The sequence below is a fragment of the Chenopodium album genome, chromosome 24 (assembly GCF_948465745.1).
Source record: "Chenopodium album chromosome 24, dcCheAlbu1.1, whole genome shotgun sequence".
Taxonomy (NCBI): domain Eukaryota; kingdom Viridiplantae; phylum Streptophyta; class Magnoliopsida; order Caryophyllales; family Amaranthaceae; genus Chenopodium; species Chenopodium album.
The window spans coordinates 1,383,187-1,405,990 of NC_137857.1; the positions used below are offsets into that span (position 1 = coordinate 1,383,187).

Sequence of the window (22,804 nt, forward strand, 5' to 3'; positions counted from 1 at the left end):
GATTCCAAAATCTTGGTCATTCAAAATGATAAAATTTGGGAGTCCATAAGATATAGCTCGATTATAAGATAAGTGTCGTATTTCGTCATCCGTATTCGTATCTTGATGTTAATTGGGATTGATAATCAAGCAAATCAAGATAATTATAAGTTATCTCAATAAGAAGAAGCAAGTAGCAAGTTGACTTACAATGAGAAAGCTACTGCCTAAAGGTTGAAAGTTTAAATGGTGTCGCATCTTTGGTAAAAGGAAAATGGAGGTGATGAAGGCCATGCTAATGATGTTGGTGTAAAATAAAAAAAAAATAAAAAATAAAAAATAAAAATAAAAAAACGGTTTACTCAATAGTTATTATCGGGTCAACCAAATTTCGAGCCCGATCACGATCAAACACTTTAAAATCGTGTCCGTGACCGATCTCGAGGGGGCAATTTGTAGGCACAGAAATTTTATCAAGTGTCGTTACACATTGTTCGGGTCAAAGTCAAATTGTTGACTTGAATATATTGACTATATAATTAATATGGGTTATTTTAGCCCGTATTATTTATTTTAGTTAAACTCATTTAATTAATAATAAAGTCCAACAAAATGGATTTGATTTAATTTAAATGGGTCATTTATGAAAGGAGGTGGAAATAGATATGAGGCCCATTTAGTGGTCATCTTGAAACCCTAGCTTGGGAGAACTCTATAAATAGAACTCTCCTCCCTCATTTGACACACATGAAAAATCCAGAGAAACACCTCAAAACCTCTCTACTAAAAAATCCTCTCAAAACTTCTCTAAAAAACCAATCACAAGAACTAGAAGAAGAACAACAAGCACCGGACGTGCCGTTCCATTCTAGAAGACCAACCTTGATCGAGATCAAGCCTTTTCGGCCCTCTATCAAGGAATTCCAGTTTCGACTACAACAAATCGAGTCATCTAACGACGTAGCGTGGAAATCGAATCAGTGGATCAAATTAGAGATTGTACTCAAATTTATTATATTAATAAAAAATTATATTTGTTGCATTTATTTTGACTATTTTGCAGACTCAAAATTTGTGTTTACACCCTGCGGATGCTATATCCGCTAATTTAGACTGGGTGAACGTCATGGCTTACGACTTTTATGCACCCGGTTGGGTTCAGCCCCCTTATGTTACTGAACCCCATGCCGCGCTCTTTGATCCAACTGGCAACGACGTGAGCGGAAGCAGTGGGATCGCGGCTTGGATCAAGGCCGGTGTACCGGCTAATAAACTCGTGTTGGGTGTACCATTTTATGGTCACGCTTGGCAACTGGTTGACCCTAATAACCATGGTATATTGGCACCAACGACTAATTTTAATGATACTTTGGTTAAAGATGGGACGCCTAGTTATACAGAAATCAAGGATTTTATTAGTAAAAATGGTGCAATGGTTGTGTATGATCCTAATTATGTTACTAATTATTGTTACTCCGGGACGACTTGGGTTGCTTATGATGATACACAGGCCATTGCTACTAAGGTTGCTTATGCTAAGAGTAACGCCTTGAACGGGTATTTCGCTTGGCAAATTAACCAAGATCTTAATTGGGCTCTTTCTAAACAAGGTATGTTCAAATCTTTCTAGTTTTGTGTTCAATTGTCTAGTTAGGCTATGTTAGATCAATACTAACAACCAGAAGTTTATTTAATCGGTAAAATTCAACATGACATGACTAATTAGTAAAATTTAATTTCAATCATCGATAAATAATAAAGGTGAATATATTGTGACTTTGACTAAGCTAGTTGACTAATAACTAAATGAAACATGAGTAATATTTGTGTAAGAGTTACTGTATACATTTTGAAATGCTTGACAAATTAACATTTTTTCTTCGACAGGACAAATTAACACTTTAAACTTATGTTTAATTATGTTTTTGATGCTTATATATATTGATCAGATTTCAGAAGAGCTAACTAAAGTTAATTGATTTGAATATTGCAGCTTCACAAACATGGGGATCATAGTGCCATAGCTAAAGGGGTGCTAGCATGCATGGGAATGAAGTTCAAATAAAATGTGTCAAATATTATATTTTCATTCTAAAGTGTTAGTGTGATAATTGAATAAAATAAATTTTACGTTCACTTGTGTCGTCCACTGCATTTTTCTCCTTCTGTCATACTTGTACTTCGTATAACTATAACTTATATTTTCTTCTTCCTAACCACAAGTGGGTGAAGATGAAATTCAATATTAGAATCCCGAACTTACTGGGAGAGAAGTTCTAACCAATTGAACTATCTCTCACACTTATAAAACATGGCCTTATAAATCAAAAAGTATCACCAACTCCCTAAATTAATCCATTTAGCTTCATCAACAATTAATACTTCAACAACAATTAATACTTCAACGCTTTGCATTACAACTTCAACACCAAGAAATGCAATCCAAAAGAATTTTAATTTGATCGGGTTCATGATATAGAATACAAGACGGGCCGGATCATCCACTTAACATACGGGTTGGATTAAGTTTGAAACAAATCGTTAACGTGTCATAAAAACTTAGCCTCAATCAGCCCACTCCTTAGTCAATGAATTAAAGGGTTGAACATCATAAATTGTTATGCGTGTTACCTAGCGTGCTGCATTTTTGGACAATGAACATGAATTCCTTATCATACTCAACTACCAATTCAAAATTTTAAGTTGATGGGTTATCTCTTTAGTTCATTTTTTACATGTAAGAAGACTATGCTCCCTTACTCCTCTAATCTACTTTTGATTATTTTTAACGCTCGTCTTTCGTCTTAGTCATTGTTAACCTTCCTCGACTTTAATTGAAATTCTCATAGTATCGACATTTCATTTTCCTTATTACCAATACGTACCGTCTACTAGTTCTTTTTATTTTAACAATAATCAATTAACCTATACTAAAAGCGAACCTAAAGTGACACTTGTCACGATGTCATTAAAAATTTTCCCGCCTTTTTTTTTTGCCAAATTTGAATGACTTCCATTTTGTAATCTACTCATAATACTTATTTCCATTTTGGTAACACATTAATCCAATCATACTCAATTAATTTTTTATTATTATTTTTTTAACATATATTATATATAATAAATCTTTTAGTTACAAATATACTAACATAAATTAAGATTAAGTATTGAAATATATCAATATCCAAGATTATTATAATACTATCAATTTTTTTTTCCTCCAACTTAAAACCTATTTTAATTAAAAGTAGAAAAAAATTGTTTTGATAGCCTACTTTGAAAATTATACATAACGTTTGTATGAACAACCGAACAAAATCATTTTTAGTACTTTATACTCCTCCGTTTTTTTATAAGTTATAGTTGGATTTGTACAGTTGTCGAGACACAACTTTAATCATCGATATCTTTAATTAGAGACTATTATTTTGTTGCAAATATTGTTTTTGGTTAAATTATTGTTGAATTAACACTATTCTTTACAATTTTTGTTGTAAAGTTTAATTAATACCGTGCATGGCACGGGATTTAACCTAGTAATATTTATAAATCGAAATTTCTTCAAAGTATCTTTGTTTCGAAATATATACTCATAAGAGTTTATCCGAACGGCATACATCATATAAGAGTTCTAACAATATTCACAAGATCTACAGTTCTAATACATTATCCTCTATTTCGATCCCCAAAGGAAAGAATGTTAATTGTTAAGTTGAGCAATGAATTTTGCATAAAACAAATGGCATACATCATATTTCAAGTCATACATAGTAAGTTGCTTATATGAATTCATATACGCAAGTGGAAATGTCAAAGTCTTATCTCATGGTGTTGAATTTAACATAACAAAATTAAAAGAATGAGGACTAACTATTGTGAATTTGTGATTGTGACCTTGACGTTGTGCACATGCTTGCTATTAATAGGTAGGACTAATAATTAATGGTAATACTAATTTTGTTTCGAATACTCGAAACTATTTGGTTTTTGATCTCTTCATATATATTAATTTTAACTAAACTTCTTATTTTACAAACATATAAATAAATGTACTTGGTATAATATGTAAAATTAGTCTCAATATATGATTTCAAAATTAAATTTTTATTAATACAAAATTGAATGTTTTTGTGATCAACTTGTACATTTATACATACGTCAAACAAATTGCTATAAGTATTCGAAAATAAATGGAATATATGCTTAACAACTACTCTGATAGCTAGTGTTAAGTTGCATATATAAATACAACTATAACTCTATCATCCCAATTCAATCCAACCAACCTTTTTCTTACATTACAATGGCTTTCATAAACTACCAACCCTCTATTAAGAGTATCATTTCCTTCATTGCTCTCCTTTCACTTCTCCATTTCCCATTTTCGAGTGCGGTTAAGGGTGGCTATTGGTTCCCTGGTAGCGGCCTAGTCGCCTCGGATATCGACTCCACTCTATTCACCCATCTCTTTTGCGCATTTGCCAACCTTAACACTCAAACCAACCAACTCTCGGTCCCATCAGAATGCTCCTCATCCTTCCCTCGAACCGTTCGACAAAGAAACCCGAACGTTAAAGCCCTTCTATCCATCGGTGGAGGGAGTGTAGCATCATCAGATTTCAACAACATGGCTAGACAAGCAAGCTCCCGAAAAACCTTCATCGACTCCTCGATCAACCTAGCCTTAAACAATGGTTACGACGGCCTCGACTTGGACTGGGAGCACCAGTCCACAGTCGAGGAAATGAACAACTTAGGTACCCTCCTTAATGAATGGAGGGCCGCGGTAAGAGCCAGGGCACCGAATTTAATCCTAACCGCGGCCCTCCATTACTCGCCTAGACCTAACCCAGCAGCCACTTTCCCTACACAAGCCATCAACAACAACCTAGACTTTCTCAATGTTATGGCTTACGAGTTACGACTTCTACGCTCCCGAGTGGTCCCCTCGGCCTTACCTCACTCGGCCTCACGCCTCGCTCCGTGACCCTACGAGCAGTGTGAGCGGAAGCAGTGGGATTTCTGCTTGGATGCAAGCGGGCGTGCCCGCTAATAAACTAGTCCTTGGCGTACCCTTCTACGGGTACGCCTGGCAACTATCGAACCCTAACCAAAACGGTATTTTAGCACCATCTAATGGTGGAGACACCAGTGTTGGTCAGGGTACGCCTAGCTATAGGCAAATTAGGGACTTCATTTCGCAACGAGGCGCAACGGTTGTGTATAACTCTACGTACGTTACTAACTATTGTTACTCCGGGACGACTTGGATCGGTTATGATGATACACAAGCTATATCTACTAAGGTTACTTATGCTAGGAATACCGGCTTGCTCGGGTATTTCGCTTGGAGTCTTGGCCAAGACCGAAATTGGGCTCTTTCTAGACAAGGTATGTATGTCCAACAAATATGTTTTAATTCGGGTTTTGACATAAGCATTAAATATATTTCAAAATTTTTGACTTATCCATCGATCAGTGTAATTAATGTTTATTTAACGTTGTTGCAGCTTCACAAACGTGGGGGTCGGGAGCACGAGTAACGGACCCAGAACAAGAATGGAATGTACTGCATCCCGTCAGTTTTTAATTTCCGCATAAGTGTTATTGTATAAGAAAATAATACTCATCTTTTTAAGTATGAGAGTATGCCTATTACGTACGGGTATGTATGTCTAATAAGTGTTGTTATAATTAATAAGGTGTGTGAGGTTTACTCACATGAGACACACAAATAAATGTAGCTGTACGTGTTTGAGTACTATTATGAGGTGTTTTTAATGTACGAATTTATTTGCTGAAATATTGTGAGTAATCAATTTACTAAAGGTGTGGTGCAATTGTGTGTACTACTCCGTATTCATTAAAGTATGTTGGGTCCACTAAAAACTACGATTATTTTATTCACGGCATGTAATGCAAATCTTGATTTTACGGCGTAAAATATTAACCCCCAATATGTTACGGAGTAATATTTTATATGGTCGGTGACAATATCTGGTAAAAAAAAGTCTAAATTAGACCTCAAAATATAAGTTTAATTATTTTTGTGTACACCGAACTCAAAATGAAATTAAGAGACTAAGCCGGGACAAGCAAGAATTGTGATACTTGTTTATCAGGCGAAATTTTGGATATGCTACACAGTTATTCCTGTAGTCAAAAGCAGACCCAATTTAAAAATAAACACCTTTATTTATCTAAACTTTATAGGTTTGGAGTTGAGTATATATGTTCAACCCACTAATTTATTTGCTAAGCCCATAACTGCCACACCCCACAGGAATATGGCTACATGAGGATTATATAAATTTATGATAAGGGTCATATACAGAGCAGCAAAAGGGTGGGCGGAATGGCCCATGACAGATTAACAATTTGTAGCGACCAATATACTTGTGTCGAAAAATTCACCTTATTTTCACGTATTTTATTCAAACAGGTTCTATTAAAATTTAATAAGTTCACAAGTAGGATAAATAAGTTATAAGTTTAGGTCTATATGAAAATTTAGGTGAGTAAAAAACGCACCTTGAACCCGTTGATAAAATATGGTAATCACATTTTTCATCATTTATTCTTGAAAAAACAAAATATAAAATACATCCAATATATGTACTCCTTCCGTTCCAGAAAACTCGATACACATTACATTATGAAGTCGAAAAATAAAAAAAAATAAAAAAAAATGTAAATAGATCAAGAGAAGAGGTGGAAGGTAAGAGGGAAAGAAGGCCTAAAATAGAGGAGGACGTGAATGGCACTAATTCAATAATAAGGGTGGTTTAATGGGGCAAATGATGATGCATGAATGAATGTTATTGATTGATGACTTTTCAAATAATAATAATAATAATTTAGCATTATTTTATCTCTCCTCCTATTTATGACCTGTGATCACCTTGCCATTTCTTCCCTCTCTTCTTAACACCATCATCTATTATCCCATTTCAACAAAATCAATTAAACTCTCAACCTTCTTTTTTTCTTTCAAAGAGAAATAAATCTATCAATCTCACAACAACATAACAATGTCGTGGCAAACTTACGTCGATGATCACTTGATGTGTCCCATCGAAGAAACTGGAAACCACCTCGCCGCCGCCGCTATCTTTGGCTTGGACGGTAGCGTTTGGGCTCAAAGCTCCGCCTTTCCTCAGGGTATATATATATATATATATATATATATATATATATATATATATATATATGTAATGTTATGTAATCCTTATACTGTGTTATTTTTGTGATCTACATAATCTTGTTCAATACTTATTTTTTTAACGTGATCATACGTGTGCTTTTTCATGGTCAAACTTCGTAGATGTTGACCGTGTTTTTTGTTAGATTGTTTCGATTGAATTGTTTCGAAATTCGTTTCTATTTTCATATAATTGTATGGTTATAGTATCATTTTGCTGTTATATACTATGAAATTTTCATGACTGGTTTATATCTTATGAATTATGATCAAGGACTTTACGGCTCTGTTAATATTTGACTTTCATCATATCACAAGTTTGAACCCCACTAACTACGATTCCTTGGGAATAGAGATCCCAAACGATGACTTGCATATAGAAAAGTTAAATGAGACATTGTATATTGGTCTGAGGTACAAAAAAATTGTTTGATTAATTGTTTTTCATTGGCAATTGATTGCAGTTGAAGCAAGAAGAAGTGAAGTCAATCATCAATGAATTCGACGTACCAAATACGTTGGCACCCACAGGTCTTTTCCTTGGAGGAGAAAAGTACATGGTTATTCAGGGAGAGCCTGGAGCTGTTGTTCGTGGAAAGAAGGTAAATTGTATAATCAATTGTTCCCTTTAATTTCTAAACACATTGTTATATAAGGATAACATATATACATTACGGATTTTTACCATTTGTCCAATTTCAAAATTAAACATTAATTGTATCACATTATATTGTAAAGCATACTTCGTATATAATAAGTAAAGAATTATTGATCAAAGAAACAAAAAAAATTGAAGCACAAGAATTTTCTCACAATTGTGGTACAAAGGTCATTGATAGAGTATAAAACATATTCCTGGGCCTCAACCATCAACTTAAGCTTTTGGTTGAGTTGGTCCACTAACATGGTATCAGAGCCAACGTGACACAAAGGTCACCCATCAGCTTAAGCTTTTGGTTGAGTTGGTCCACTAACAGTCATGTTGCATTTTTTTTAGGTACAATATACAGAGGACTTCGTCTGCATCTCTTACATATTACTCCGTAACTCTTATACCATATTTGTTTGTGTTATTAGGGACCTGGTGGTGTGTGTATTAAGAAGACTAACCAAGCTCTAGTCTTCGGAATCTACAACGAGCCGGTGACTCCAGGACAATGTAACATGGTTGTCGAGAAGTTGGGTGACTACCTTATCGAACAGGACATCTAGGCTCAACACAATATACAATATTTATACAAGTACATCTATCATAAGGAATTAAAGTACTATGGAGTTAGTATTGTATTGTTCTTTTGGGATACATTTTGTCTTGTTTTTTTTGGGTTTGTTATGGGATTTAAGTGTGCATACATACCTTCCTCTGATGTACTAAGAGTGGAGCATTGGTGCAGAAAATAACGGTGTGAATTACATAGAGTGTGAAGTTATAGGGCTTTGCATATCATTTTTATTTGTTATCCTTTACTATTCCATTGTGTATACCATTGCCTATGTGCATGGTTTTTTTTTTTTAATTTATTTGTTTGTGACATTGGATTCTTTTTGTTGAATGTCATGAAAGTTATTTTTGGTGAGTGAAAATCAAGTACGCCTTTTTTTTTTAATTTGTATGATTCCTACTAAGTAAATTTTTCTCCTCGGTTCTAAAGTTTTCATTGAATTTATTGAAAACTAAACTTGTGAAAGAAGTGAAGACGAAGTTTCATGTATAATATCTGCAAATGAGAAAGATTTTATGTACGCCTAAGTCATAAAATAAAGTATAAAACTAACAACAATAGAATTGTTTACCACCTCGGATTTTGAGGAAACATATCTAATCACATACAAAGTGTAAAGTACGGAGTAATATTGTATAACCAATGTGCCCATTGTGCTTAACATGCAAGCTAGACTACAATGATCTTTTCCTTCCATTGTTGGCTTTGTTGCTTCAACAACAAAAGAACACAGGGTGGATTAACTTTATTAATTAGGGTGAACTCGGAATACCAATTGTGCCAAAACCAAAAGAAGAAAAAGTTTTATGATTGAACGTGTAAATTAAATGATTTTGTGGAACATAGAGAGTATATTCTATAGGTGGTGCAACCAAGCACCTTTCAAGTTTCAAGCAAGCAAAAAAAGAATACAGTATTTTATGTCTGGTTATTTGATTGCTCACCATTTGTGCAGTTATTGTATAGAAAAACATTTGCGTTTTGCATAAAAATACACAATTAGCTAAGGGATCTACACCCTCTAATGTCGATTTTTTTTTTCTTTAATGTAGATCTGAAAGGACCTATCAGACTGGAACCCTTCACAGGTCAACCCGGCTCGAATTTTAATCTCCTTAAGTGCAACTTTTTTTCAATCTAGTCAAAGATCTACCAAGGCCTATAAGGATGGAATCAATAGCCAATGAGGTAAGGAATTGCTTATGAGTTTCTCAATATTACTAGTAGACCTTTTTCTCTTTTGTCCGTAGCTAATTACCCAACTTTTTTTTAGGTAAACAATCTGATGTCTACAAGATGACGTATAATTAATATGCCTCTAGTTCAAGTGAATTCGGAACGGAAAAAACTTTTCCCACACAAATGTTGAGATATACTTAAGCTACTCCGTATGATTTAAAATTATGGATTAATAATGGACCTAATTCTTTTATCAATCAGTTGATCCAAACACCTGTTGATCGACCTGTTATTTATTTATGATTTACTAACAAAAAATCAATGGTTAGGGTCGGTTGGTCCACAAGACAGGCAAATCTGCTAAGAAAAAATGCTTACGCTTTAAAGTGATGTTTCCATTAACAGGTGGACCTTAAAGGCATCATCAATCATCATTCTTATTAAACTTTATTGTATTAGGCATATAATCATATACTTTATTGTGAGATTAGTATCCAAAATTCCAGATAATATCCAGTCAATTTTTGTCGGCAGTTGAAAAAGGATCTTCAAACCGCCCATCGATCTTACAGTACATGCATGTCACAACTTTGTCATTACAAAATTAGCTTGTTTGATGCACATACATAGGTATTAAATTTACGTTTGTAGTACTCTTTTTCTAAATTTAATCAATAAAATATTCTAATTAGACATTGACATGAAAATTACGACAATATCTTGATAAATTCTATGAGAATTTCGTCTTTCAAAAAAATTTCATTTTTCTCAATTCACTTTATTTCATGCCCACCAAACAACATGATGAAAAGGTAGTTAATTATTGAAAAAAAAAAAAGTACTTTTTTCTTTGTTTACTAACAAGTTGCAACCAAACAAGGAAGTGAACAATTGAATGCTAACCTCTTCATAAAACAGGGGAAGCTGAAAATGTCTTAGCGTACTTGCATTCATTGGCTAATCGATAAGAACCGAGCTTAGCCTTTAAAGGATTGAACTCGATTGCATTGATGCTTATGAAGGTCATATACAGAATAACTCCTTCTATTCGGAAATAATAGTCACATATCCATGCAAAGTACGTCATGTGTTATGTGTAGTATAAGGTTCAAGTTTTCTGAAATATAAATATAAATAGATATCAGATTACGAGTATGTTCATAAAAGAGCTGAAGTCAAGCACAAGTAGTCAAAATCGATAGAATTTTATTACAAAAGTTATACAGGGAAAACCATTATTAACGGGAGGTTATACATTGATTAAGATAATTAGCATCACAATTATATTACAGGAGATAGTTTAGAAGCAAACACATCTCATAAGTGATCCTACAGACTACAGTCATCTACAACAGAGCTATCACATAAAACTCAAAGATGACAGTCAGAGGTCACACAATCACAAGTAGTGATTAAACTTAAGTTACAAGACTTACAGCTATGTAAGGCGATTTGTTACCGATCCATTTCTAAGGTGAATTAACCTTAAGTAACCGAAAGTATGGGTTGCTTAGTACAGTGCTTAACTACTGAGTTCTTAACTGATAAGTGGGATCCGCCAAAGCACAAAATTGGGTTCACAAATCTCTTGTTCATGGACCCTTGTTTCCTCATCACATTTGGGGCAACATCAGCACTGGTTTGCTTTAAGTGAGAGGGTCTAGCATTCTCATCTTCCACATGAATTTCTTTCCCCTTTTCGAGAGAACTATTAGAAGAAAGTGATGACTTGGAAAATGAAGGTTGAGATGAAAGGTTCACAACAAGCTGGTCCTGCAAGGCATCATGTACGACCCCTGAAGCCAATCTCTTTCGGTTGGTAGGACTGGATATGTTACTCCTCGCTTCAAGTGTTCTTTTATTACTGGGAAGAGAAGAAGCATTCGAATATCTCTCTCGTAGTGAGATTGGTGTTTCCTCTGAAATGCTCCTCCTTTTATCAGAAACACACTCGTCTTTCTCCCTTGTTCTCTTGGATCTCTCGGTTTCTTTCCTTTTCACCAATGGCCAGTGGAACATAGTTTTAAGGCGCTTAGCTGCATTTTGTAGAGGGCCTGATTTCTTAATGTCCGGAGTTCTATGGTCCTCCTCACTAAGTGACCCACAATGACTTGCCTCACTTGACGAGTTAAAATGAAAACGTTCTCTACTTAGATGGCCTAGGCTAGGATGCACCACATGATCAATTCCTGTCCCTATGAATATTTCATTATCAGAAACTCTGAAGGATGTTCCAGGACTGCTGCAAATGCCTTGCATCTTCAAATGAGAAGCAAATGCTTTTCTCACGGCATAATCTTTGCAACTGGATATACCACCAGCAGATATCAGCTGTCTGATCAAGATTTCTGATGATGCAGATTTTGGTTGTCGCTTAAGATAATCAAGTGGGGTCATCCCGTGATCATCACGGATGTTCACATTGATGTAGCGGGCACTCATTAACAATTGTACTAAATCAGAGTGAATGTTCCCGATAATGGCTAAATGAAGGGCAGTCCTCCCTTCATTATTCTTGAAATTGATAACATCTTCTATGATGAAACGTTTGCTACTTACTAACTGCTTCATAAGTTCAATCTGTTGATCCAATCTGCGAAAACCAGGAGTTTGGAAACCAGCAACAGCCACATGAAGAAACGTTTCCCCGGCCTTGTTGACTACAAAGGCAGATTTAGGTGATGCTTGAATCAGAGCTTCAAGAACAGGCAACTGACCTCTGTATGCAGCAACATGCAATGGAGTATTGCCTTTGTCATCAGTGGCAGAGATCATGTCATAGGATTCTATCAAGTGCTTAACTACCTGCAAAACAGAAAACATCTCTAAGTGATTGCAAATAAATCCTCTGTAGATTAATGAGTGTAACCATTTGAAATGAATTACTGCAAATTACAATGGTTTGAACTGAGGCAACAAATATCCTTAACTTCGAAAGGTTCTTTTCCATTTGGGGTTTCACTTATTGTATTTTTGAAAGAAGGGTGCAGTGAGGAGTCTAAGGTTGAGTCCCTTTTTTCCTTTTTTTAACTTGTATCATAGATTATACAAACAAAGCTTGAATAACAAAGGAGCATACTGAATATCACAATAAATCTGAGGTCACTGTCTATCCTCCCTCTATCAATATAATATGATGGTTACCTACTTACTAGTGTGCTCCAACACCGCGAGAAGGCAACGAGGGACACAGATGGCTGCAAGTACATGATAGTTAAGTGTATAGATATTAATTTAAACATGGTGCTAACTGCTAACAATCACAGTCCTCAAGTTAAAAGCCCACCATGGACCACTCCACAAGCGCGATTTCCAATACAACTTATTATCTTTCAATACTTGAATTGTCACTGCCTCTATTACTCCCATGAGTTACATCTTATTACTCAACTATTACTACTTTACAGGCTTGGTTTGCTGCCTGACACTGACTTAATAGAATTACCTGTCGTTTAGCAACACTTCTCAGTGTCCCTACTTTGAGTTGGATCCAAGCCGCCTAGTGTAAAAGATATACCATATACCCCTCTCTTTCCTCCACAATGAAGAAAAGTATTGATCTACCTCGGTTTCTCAGATATTTTTCACTATGCAACCAATTTTGTTCAACAAAAGCATCTTATACTATATCAATAGGTCTTGTATAAAAGCGGTGTACTGTACACAGTTATACATAATTACATATACACACCGGGTCAATGCGCCTTAAATCACGTAAAAGTCACCGCTTAAAATTCACTTTAATGTGATTCAGGATAGCTAACCATGTTACAAACAATACACTCGTTGCATACAAGTCTTCCACATATCAATAGTCTTAGCACACAGCACATTTACTAGACAACTAGTTGCTACATCAAGTCACAAATCCAGCCAAAATACTTACATTCATGAATAGAAGAATGAACTCAAACTAGAAATCTAACACGAAAACTTGACAATTAGGATCTTTAAAAATAATCCATCCAAAAACAGAACACCATAAAAACATAAGTCAACCAATTTTATTTTATTTTTTCCAAGTAAGAAAAAAGACCCTAACCAGACCTTAACACTCGCGGTTCTTTTACCATTATTTGCGAGCTAGACACTTGGAAATGAGGGATAAGGGTAAGGGATCCTCACCCGCATAGGCCGCATTTAAACACAAGTCAACAAGCTAGCATATTTAAAAATTAAAACAAATACTGTAATAAACAACATTGCTAAAAACACAAAAGCAAGAACCTCACCTCAACTTGGCCTTTACCAGCAGCAGAATGCAAAATAGTTGAACAGTTAACATCTCTAAACCCCAAAACATCAGTACAATCAGCAAGAAGCTCCATCAAAACAACCAAATTCCCACCTCTAGCAGCAGCATGAACAGCTCTATTCTTCACCTCAATCTTAAATTCCATAGGAACATCTTCAATCCTTTGCTCCTCCACCACCCCTCCACCATCCAAAAACCGCGGCGAAACCGCGAAACCATAAACAGCCCTAAAAACCTCAGGATTCTTACTCTTAGCAGCAGCATACAGTATATCAGTCAATCCATATTCACCTTCTCCAAAAACAAGCAAAGGGTATTTTCCCAACAAGTATTGTACAAAACCCAAGTTCCCAGCTGATGCAGCAGTGTATAAAAGCCAACCACCATACCCTGCAACAATCAAAGAATTCTTTTCTTTCCCTTCTTTTTGAGTCTGACATTCATCAAACAGTTGGTGTGCAACTTCATACCTGCACTTTGCAACATCATCGAACAATTCTTCATCATCCCACACCGCTTCAAGGCGGCGGATGCGGCGGAGGGAGGTCAGGTTGATCAGGTGGTTGCCGTCGAGGCGGAGGAGTTCCCTGACTAAGTCGTAATGACCATTTGCAGCAGCCCAATCAATAGGTGATGCATACCACCATTTATCCCCTGTACTTTCCCATCTTAGAGGAAAATTTGAAGGAGACATCTTTTTTGCTTAAAAAGGAAAGTTTTTGAAGATTACCCAGAAAGTTTTGGATGAAGGAATCAAATACCCAGATGATAAATTACAGAAAGATTCAACTTTTTTACAAGAAAGATGAAATTTAGCTAAAAACTTCAAAGGGATTTAGTGGGTTTTTTTGGGTTTTCTCTCTTTTGACAGATAGAGATGGAATCTATTGCTGTTGGGTTTTTTGATAAAAAATGAAATTGTACCAAATTAAAGGAATTAAGAGAGAGAAAAAGGAAGAAAAAGGTGATGTTAAGAAAAGGGTGCTCTCAGATAAAGAGAGAAACAGGACAATGGAATAATTGTGACTCTTGGAATGTTATTGTAAGAGTTTATATAAGTATATAACTAACACCATAAAATATTAGTTTGGCATGAGGAGAAAAGAATGGAAATCTAATAAATTAATGTGACTTGATTTGGTCATCTAACACCAACAAGTGATTATCAATAGTTAATGAACGAGTTAGTTCAAACTTAATCAAATGTCTGAATTGAAGCGGCGGTTCTTTAAATGCAACAACATTTATTGGAAGAGTTTCTTAATATGGGTTTACACGTTAATCTTTGTCTAATCGGCTCGGGTGGAGTATCTTTTAATCTTTAAAAAAGAATTGGTCATACTAAACAGAAAAAGAGACATGAGGAATAGGACGGCAATAATAATGAATAATTGCTCAAACTTTGATAAAATGAAGCATGGCTTTTGAGGAAAAAAGTTAGAGAAGGATGGAGGAGACAACTTTCTTTATAAGCCACATGCAAAAGGCTTTCATTCCCACTCAAAAATATATATTGTCATTGATTTCATTCAGAAAATGTCTGGCAAATTATAAATTTGATTGGGGAAATTTTAATGAGGATAAGATTAGGAAGATAATGAACAATTGGTAGGAAGATTAGTTTCAATTTGCACCATAAAATTTTTGTAAGTGATTGTTTCTTGCTATTTTGTCTGCTACAAGTTTTTGGATTTTGGGGTGATTGTTTTATTTGTTGTTGAGTATGACAAAATGATCATATCATCATAAATCATAATCCATATGTGTAATGTCTTGACATAGTTAATGGTTTGTCTTCCTATGGGAAAAAACAAGGGAAGATTGGCATGTAATTGCCTATTGCCGGGTATGGCTACGATATTTCTTAGAACACACTAATGATTTCTTAGTGTTAGTACGGTGTGATTGCCTAACCAAAAAAAATGGTGTGGCTACTTCCTAGTAACTCATAGTGGGTCACTGGGTCATGGGTTAAAGTTGAACCAAACTTTTGATTAATATGGCGAGCTAGATAATCAAGACGAATCTAGAAAGACTATGTTTTCTTTAAGAAAAAAAAATACACAAACTTTCTCCATGTTTTAAACATCACTCATTCACTTATTAAAGTTAGTATCAACCTACCTGATTTGATAAAATCGACCTTTTGTAGATGGAATTTCTTCGTTATTTATTTAGATGAAACACTTTAACATTTATATTATTCAATTCACATGTAATTGCCTATTGCCGCGTATGGCTACGATAACTTTAGAAACACACGAATGAATTCCTAGTGTTTATTATGGTGTGACTGCCTAACCAAAAAAAAATGGTATGGCTACTTGAGTTAGGCTCTAACATTTGATTGCCTAACCAAATAAAATCTTGTCCTAAAACATTTGAAAATCGGCCATTTGAATTAGGCTCTAACATTATTATAAGATCCCATGCATGGCCCAAGCATTCGAGTTATATTTATTGCAATGTTTAATTTAAAATCATTGCCCTGAAATCAAGGTGGTAAGTGGTTCATAATGGCTCAAGTTCTAACGTATCATAACTCATAAGCTCATGTGTTAGCCAATTGTATACACTTGTCTACGGCCATCTTACTCTTTAGCTTCAGAAAATTATGTACATCAGTTTTCAACTACTCCAACAATGAAGAGATGTTTCTAGGTGTCGTGAAGCTAAGATCGCCATATAGGAGATCAAAGTTGAAAATTAATGTATTAGAAGAGGTTGCTTGAGTTCCATGCTATTTTTCAATTATTTAGTGTTATCGTAAATGGTACTTTCTCCGTTTTTTATTAGTTGACACCGTTTGATTTTTACACTATTGATCAGGCAGGATTGACCCAATAGTTTGTGTCTCGGTATTAGACTAACATATTCACATGAAACCTTTTAGAGAAGAACAAAAAATGAAAAATAATTAAAAAAAAAAAAAAAAATACATGAATTATTGCGGTAAAATCACCATTCAACCTACAGCAATTACCAATTCGCCCTCAATCAAACCCTTTACATATTTAACTACTTTCTCCCATAATAAAAAAAAATCAACAACCACCCTCCGCTATCTCCACATTATATCGATTTTGTCAACATACAAATTTTATGTTTAATAACATTATTTTCATACTCCGTATATAACAAGACAAATACTTGTATTAACAAATTATCAATATAATATTATGGAGTATAACAATTTAAAAAAAGTGGAGAGTTGAATTAGAGCAATAAATACTCCAAATTCCTTTTCGAACTAACAAGAAATGAAACTTCTCGACTATCCAAAAAAAAACCTATAACGCCATACTACTTGGTAGTTGGTAGTGCACTAGTACAAGTATCTCATTAACTCTCATCTTAAAAGTCAAAGTTTAATAGAGTAGTAATTGAATCAAAAAGAGGCATCCATTCATCCAATCATGTCGTGGCAAACTTACGTAGATGATCATCTCATGTGTGACATCGAAGGCAACCACCTCTCCTCCGCCGCCATCGTCGGCCACGATGGCACCGTTTGGGCTCAGAGCCCCTCTTTTCCTCAGGTCTCCTCCACCCCTATATCTTGTCTTATTTCATATTCGTATTTTTCGATATATAAACAATGATGTAGTAAAGATTTAATTTTGGACACCAACTAAGCTAGTTGGTATCCCATGCGATACTATCATAGATTCATAATAACATAACATGCTACTATAGTACTATTATAGTTTTGCATTTTGCGTCTCGGTAACTCTTTGTTGGTAGAAATTTTACTGCCTCTGAATTTGTTGAAGTATATCCCACCAAGTAACACATGTAAGAGTCCCACATTGGTTGAAGAAGAAAGAGTTAAACACTTTATAAGGCTTAGGGGCTACTCCTCCTATTGCTATATGGTTTTGGGATGGAACCTCCTTGGACTTATGAAGTGGACTCTCTCTCTTGGTTTATTTGCGGGTGCGGCCTAAGCCCGCGTTTATCATGGTATCAGAGCCAGGCCCACGGTTTGGGACCTCTAATGGCTTGTGTATATTGTCAGGCCCACGTCAAATTGAATTGGATCAAGTGATCCTTGAGTTTAAAGGGACCTTACATGTGAGGGGGAGTGTTGAAGTATATCCCACCAAGTAACACATGTAAGAGTCCCACATTGGTTGAAGAAGAAAGAGTTAAACACTTTATAAGGCTTAGGGGCTACTCCTCCTATTGCCATATGGTTTTGGGATGGAACCTCCTTGGACTTATGAAGTGGACTCTCTCTCTTGGTTTGCGGGTGCGGCCCAAGCCCGCGTTTATCAGAATTTTATTTTGTTTTAAAATAATCTCTACAATATGTTGCACATGTTTGGAATATTCTTAATTAATTAATTACGAAGTATATGCTTTCTAGGGTGATCCGGTTCAATTCTGTCAATTTTCCTCAGCTTAGATTTCAATGTTATCAAATTAAGAATTTTTGTATCATGTATGATTTAATTAAGCAAAGTCATCAATTGGGAATAATTGCCCTTTCAGTGATTAAGTCATGAAATGGTCAAATTGAAAACGTTTTGAGTTTGTCTGATAGTATGTAGAGCTGATCAATGATGGGCTGGCTAACTTTAGTTGGGCTTGGTGCAGCCGCTATGGCCCGATCTAGCCCGACAAAGCCTGGTCCATCCGACCTGGTGTATATGCCATATGGCATAAATGGCCTGCCTTCTCGGTCACGACCTGACCCATGATCACCTTTACATAGCATCTTGTTATTAGGCCTATATATTTTTTTTTTTGGTGTTCCACCCGGTTCACCCTTTGGGCTAATTCGAATTCGGGATCAATTTTGGATGGTTAGGTTCCAGTCATCTCCCAATTGTTGTTGTCCTACACCATTGTCCAATTTGGCTATAGCCCATATGACTATGTGAGATGAAACGATCAGACATACAAGTGCTACCAAATTTGGCTGCAAGAGTTCTGTTATATATATTGATTTGTATAATCAATTGTAAAACTACTGAAGTACTGATCTAGTTTGTGTGATTAAGCCAACTTTCGCCGCTGTCAAACTTGTTTATGTGATCTGCTGTTTTTATGAAGCAGGCATTTTGGTTTTTTACTCATGTATTGATCAGTATATTGCAAGAGTTGTAGCTAATCATTCATAACTAATTTGTTGGCCAAACTCTTTTCTGCATAACAAGAATGGTTTTATTGCAATAACTACTGATCTTAGGGATGATGGTACTTATCTGCATGAATAATTTTTCATCTGATGTTCTGACTGCTGACATAGTGTTTTTCCTCTTAACTAATGCTGCTGTAGCTCAAGCCGGAAGAGGTAAGTGCCATCATGAAAGACTTTGAGGAACCTGGAACTCTCGCTCCTACTGGCTTACACCTTGGTGGCACAAAATATATGGTGATCCAAGGCGAGCCTGGAGACGTGATCAGAGGAAAGAAGGTATTTTCTTGATAAATCATACCTGTTGGTTGTCGAATTGTGTCAAATTAAGTGTTTGTCTGTTGCATATCAATCAACTTACAGGTTAAGCAGGTAGAGCAGAACATTAGTATGGTTCAGTTTTCGAATCATGAACGGGTTTATCTTATTTAATGATGTCCTAACAGGGCCCTGGAGGTGTAACCATCAAAAAGACCAACCAGGCTTTGATAATCGGAATTTATGATGAGCCCATGACTCCTGGTCAGTGCAATATGGTTGTAGAAAGGATTGGTGATTACCTTGTTGAGCAGGGCATGTAAATATGAAGGTACTTTTTTGTGTTAACTGACAACATACTTTTAGATCATGTCGTGTCTTTATGCCTCTGGAACGGGATCCTCTTAAGTACCTAGACGGTCTGGTTACAGAGGAATTGGGGTTTTGGGGCATACAACATCCCATTTATGTTAAATTTTCATCACATTCATTATTGACGATGTGCAGTAAATTTTGTACACCAATTGTGTAGGTTGTGGAGTTCTATGTGGACAAGTCCGGGGTTTGAGTTTCTTCAACATAGCTTCCTTTGTCTTCCGTATTTGTGGTCACAAAGAGAAGTACAGTAGATACTTTCAGGTGTAAATGTGTAATTATCTAGATGCTGAAAGACTTACAATTGCTAATGTGTACTAAATTAGCTGGTTGAAGATATTGGCAGCATTTTTACGCTACTATGTGCCTGTATGATTTTCCACCCTAAAGAATGATGGTTGCTATTTGCTAATCTTGCTATGTATATCTTTGTTACTCTTTTGGAGATGTATGTCAAAAAATAAAATGTTGCAAAAAAAAATTCACATAGTTATTTCCTGCGTATATGACTTAACTACCCGAAAGCCATCAATTGGTATTTATCAACTATCCAATTGGCATCTACAGCAAGCATGCCAAGCAGTATATGACTAACTACCCGAAAGCCATCAATTGGTATTTATATTGAGTGCTCCGTATATAAGATCAACAAACTAACACAAGCATACGACAATACAGGGCTCGTAAATAATCTGATTGCCTGACAAGTGTAACAAAATTGGTCTCAGCAGCCAAAATTTTAGAAAGGAGATGCAAAAAAAGTATGAAAAAGACATGAAGTAGATTGTGTAACTACTTAACAGCAGAGGATCCCTGACAGATCCTACAGATTCGGCATAGCTAAGGGGATAACGGATTCTGGATGATCTGTTCTTTGTCCAGCAAGCGAGTAATAAGCAACAAAGTTTCCATTAATATTGTATTTGTCCCCATGAACCAGCTCAATGTTCCAATAGGGACGAGCCATTTCTAGCAAGTCAATAGCACCCGTTTCAGAACTGTGGTATCCTTGAACCCAAATGTACCTCAGAGAGCGAAGTTGTTTAGCAGCAATTGCTAATGCACGTTCTGTAAAGCAGCAAGCCCTCATTTCAAGTGCCCGAACCCTAGGGCAGCCTTTAGAGAGCTCAAGAAGCCCTGCATCTGTTTCTCCAACACTCCCTAAAAGCATTCTCTTCACATTTTGACTGTACTGACCAATGTAACTGAGGCCGATATCACTCAAGCCTCCCTGTCTAAGGTATAAAGATAATCGATGGATGTTCTGACAACCCTTCAGAAGAGCTCGAACTCCATTATCAAGGGGGAGGTCAGTGATTGTTTCTTCCTTATCAAGCAATACAAGCCGGAAAACATTCAGATTTTTCAAGTTTGCACCTACACATTCCAAAGCTTCATTTCCTATATCAGCCACATTTATAGATAAGTATTCCAGGTCATGACAACCCTGTGCTACAGAAGTTAGACCTCTATGTGTAACTGCACCTGCTCGAATACCAAGTGTTAGCACATCTTCCCCTCGTTCTACCCGAAGTTTCTTTAGTCTCTTACATGTTAAAGATACCACTTCCAAACCTTGATCCCCAATCACATCAGTTGCCTGTTTACAAACAACGAGCAAGAATAGTAAGAGCCAGAAATTCTGGTGGCGAAAACATAGGGATGTCAGCATGAAGTCTTAACGTTTTCAATTCATCATAGACAGCAATCCTTAAAAATAAGTTGTTCAGACAGATAAACAGCAAAGACTAATACGAAGATTTATACCTCCAAAACTCGTAAATTATGACATCTTTTTAGCAAGTCACACTGAGCGCCACAGGAAAGTGTTGCATAAACAATATCCAACTTCCAGAGCGAGTTTGCAACAGGAAAACATATAGGCAAATGCTCGTCCAACATGTACATAGGACCGAAAGAACTTAGTTGAGTAGGAAATACAATATCAGCATGCAGGTCTAATTCTGCATCAAAACAACTCCCACAAAACTCTTGCAATCTTGCAGCTATACGAAGAAAGTTTTTTAGACAGAAAATATCAGTTTCACTAATTTTGACAGAAATTAAGGGACAGTTTCGGGCTAGAAGTTCAAGATCTTCGACTTTGATCTTCTCCAGAAAAGTCATGTAATAATTCAAATATTCAAGAACCGTATTGTTTAATGCTAGCTGCTTTAACCATTCACCATTCATCTCATCTATACTGCTTTCTTCTAGAAACAACGTCCTCAAATTCCTGCATCAATCAATGGCAAGTTCATACAGCTGATCAGCCACCAAAAAATTACCATATTTAGGCCAAAAATACATGCTTAGGTACATACACAGATAGCTCTCTACATATGACTGATAAAGATCACGAAAGTGGTAATCATCGCGCTATTTAGCTCCTCTGACTTGTGGAGATATGCTAATAAATAAAAATTGTCACAAAATGGCATCTCAGAAAGATAGTAGACTATAAATTATAGATTACGCGACAACTATGTACATACATGACTATTAATTCCGAAATGAAACAGAACATGACATGAAAATGGACTTAAAAGGGTGAGTAAATATACGAGCAATAGCGAGTAATATGCAAAAGACCATCAGTAGAGAAGCCAGAGCACTTATCCAACTTCAACAATTGCAAGGAACAGCCTTTAACCGAACCAATCGTGTAAAGATCAGCATCTGTAACAATCATACGCCTAAGATGAAGCGAGTTGAGATATCGAAAACTCCCCAACATATCGATCCAAGGCTTAGCAAAACCTCCCCAATCATCCGGTATCAAATTATACATAGCCGGCCTCGGCTTCCCCTTAAGCCTCAATGACTCTATGTTAGGAAAACGATCATAGAGTCGTTGAGGCGTCGTGGTGTAACAAAGATAAATAGTAATGGTACGTCTTGTTAGCCTATCTAACTCGTACCATCGCTTTGATACCATTGAAATTGATGACCTATCATTAGGATCTTGAATATATGGTATGCAACATTCCAAAATTTCATCTGACATGGTGAATTTTCAAGCTATAATGGTTTAAAATTAAACATATATAGATGAATAATATTGAAGGAAAAAAATGAAGATGATTTTATCTTGAGCAAATGTATGTGTATTAGACTTATCAGCTTTAGTTGCCAAGAAAAGGCCTATTAAGTGAAATGAAAGGTACATGCAACTGAAAGACTCAAGTACA

At 35.8% G+C, this 22,804-nt stretch overlaps 4 protein-coding genes and 2 pseudogenes across 6 annotated transcripts; 4 read left to right on the forward strand and 2 right to left on the reverse strand.

The window, feature by feature from the left end:
• Nucleotides 1-1,105: 1,105 nt before the first annotated feature.
• Nucleotides 1,106-1,995, forward strand: LOC145612694 (class V chitinase pseudogene; annotated as a pseudogene).
• Nucleotides 1,996-4,272: 2,277 nt separating this feature from the next.
• LOC145612347 (class V chitinase-like) lies at nucleotides 4,273-5,807 on the forward strand (annotated as a pseudogene). Its single transcript, XR_014106580.1, has 2 exons — nucleotides 4,273-5,370; nucleotides 5,490-5,807. The product of XR_014106580.1 is annotated as a class V chitinase-like (transcript).
• A 1,108-nt stretch (nucleotides 5,808-6,915) lies between these two features.
• LOC145610156 (profilin Sal k 4.0201-like) lies at nucleotides 6,916-8,691 on the forward strand. Of its 2 annotated transcripts, none has more exons than XR_014106223.1 (3): nucleotides 6,916-7,104; nucleotides 7,645-7,782; nucleotides 8,258-8,691. XR_014106223.1 is itself a non-coding variant. In XM_081665424.1 (3 exons), exons 1-3 carry the CDS (start codon nucleotides 7,011-7,013, stop codon nucleotides 8,390-8,392), a joined length of 402 nt encoding a protein of 133 aa, XP_081521550.1. In that variant the 5' UTR covers nucleotides 6,916-7,010; the 3' UTR covers nucleotides 8,393-8,691. The 2 variants fall into 2 exon arrangements, 1 of the variants encoding a protein (XP_081521550.1); XM_081665424.1 differs by having other exon boundaries at nucleotides 6,916-7,136; nucleotides 7,642-7,782.
• A 2,032-nt stretch (nucleotides 8,692-10,723) lies between these two features.
• LOC145611909 (uncharacterized) lies at nucleotides 10,724-15,354 on the reverse strand. Its single transcript, XM_081667291.1, has 2 exons — nucleotides 13,815-15,354; nucleotides 10,724-12,387 (listed from the first exon to the last, which is right to left on the reverse strand). The coding sequence occupies exons 1-2, from the start codon at nucleotides 14,529-14,531 to the stop codon at nucleotides 11,068-11,070; spliced, it is 2,037 nt and encodes a 678-aa protein (XP_081523417.1). The 5' UTR covers nucleotides 14,532-15,354; the 3' UTR covers nucleotides 10,724-11,067.
• A 1,896-nt stretch (nucleotides 15,355-17,250) lies between these two features.
• Nucleotides 17,251-19,565, forward strand: LOC145611149 (profilin-like). The gene is made up of 3 exons (XM_081666427.1): nucleotides 17,251-17,376; nucleotides 19,122-19,259; nucleotides 19,427-19,565. Exons 1-3 carry the CDS (start codon nucleotides 17,254-17,256, stop codon nucleotides 19,559-19,561), a joined length of 396 nt encoding a protein of 131 aa, XP_081522553.1. The 5' UTR covers nucleotides 17,251-17,253; the 3' UTR covers nucleotides 19,562-19,565.
• Nucleotides 19,566-20,127: 562 nt separating this feature from the next.
• Nucleotides 20,128-22,771, reverse strand: LOC145611321 (coronatine-insensitive protein 1-like). Its single transcript, XM_081666644.1, has 3 exons — nucleotides 22,178-22,771; nucleotides 21,381-21,849; nucleotides 20,128-21,213 (listed from the first exon to the last, which is right to left on the reverse strand). Exons 1-3 carry the CDS (start codon nucleotides 22,618-22,620, stop codon nucleotides 20,437-20,439), a joined length of 1,689 nt encoding a protein of 562 aa, XP_081522770.1. The 5' UTR covers nucleotides 22,621-22,771; the 3' UTR covers nucleotides 20,128-20,436.
• Between the last annotated feature and the right edge of the window lie 33 nt (nucleotides 22,772-22,804).

Bases quoted from the DNA above. Each gene is read 5' to 3' on its own strand.
- LOC145610156 (XM_081665424.1), top strand. From the start codon at position 7,011: ATGTCGTGGCAAACTTACGTCGATGATCACTTGATGTGTCCCATCGAA. The intron at 7,137-7,641 runs CAGGGTATATAT...GGCAATTGATTG, and splicing joins CTCAAAGCTCCGCCTTTCCT to CAGTTGAAGCAAGAAGAAGT. The intron at 7,783-8,257 runs GTAAATTGTATA...TTGTGTTATTAG, and splicing joins CTGTTGTTCGTGGAAAGAAG to GGACCTGGTGGTGTGTGTAT.
- LOC145611909 (XM_081667291.1), bottom strand. From the start codon at position 14,531: ATGTCTCCTTCAAATTTTCCTCTAAGATGGGAAAGTACAGGGGATAAA. The intron at 12,388-13,814 runs GTGAGGTTCTTG...TCTGTTTTGCAG, and splicing joins CTGGTAAAGGCCAAGTTGAG to GTAGTTAAGCACTTGATAGA.
- LOC145611149 (XM_081666427.1), top strand. From the start codon at position 17,254: ATGTCGTGGCAAACTTACGTAGATGATCATCTCATGTGTGACATCGAA. The intron at 17,377-19,121 runs GTCTCCTCCACC...ATGCTGCTGTAG, and splicing joins AGAGCCCCTCTTTTCCTCAG to CTCAAGCCGGAAGAGGTAAG. The intron at 19,260-19,426 runs GTATTTTCTTGA...ATGTCCTAACAG, and splicing joins ACGTGATCAGAGGAAAGAAG to GGCCCTGGAGGTGTAACCAT.
- LOC145611321 (XM_081666644.1), bottom strand. From the start codon at position 22,620: ATGTCAGATGAAATTTTGGAATGTTGCATACCATATATTCAAGATCCT. The intron at 21,850-22,177 runs GTATATTTACTC...TGATTGATGCAG, and splicing joins CATATTACTCGCTATTGCTC to GAATTTGAGGACGTTGTTTC. The intron at 21,214-21,380 runs GTATAAATCTTC...GTTTGTAAACAG, and splicing joins ATAATTTACGAGTTTTGGAG to GCAACTGATGTGATTGGGGA.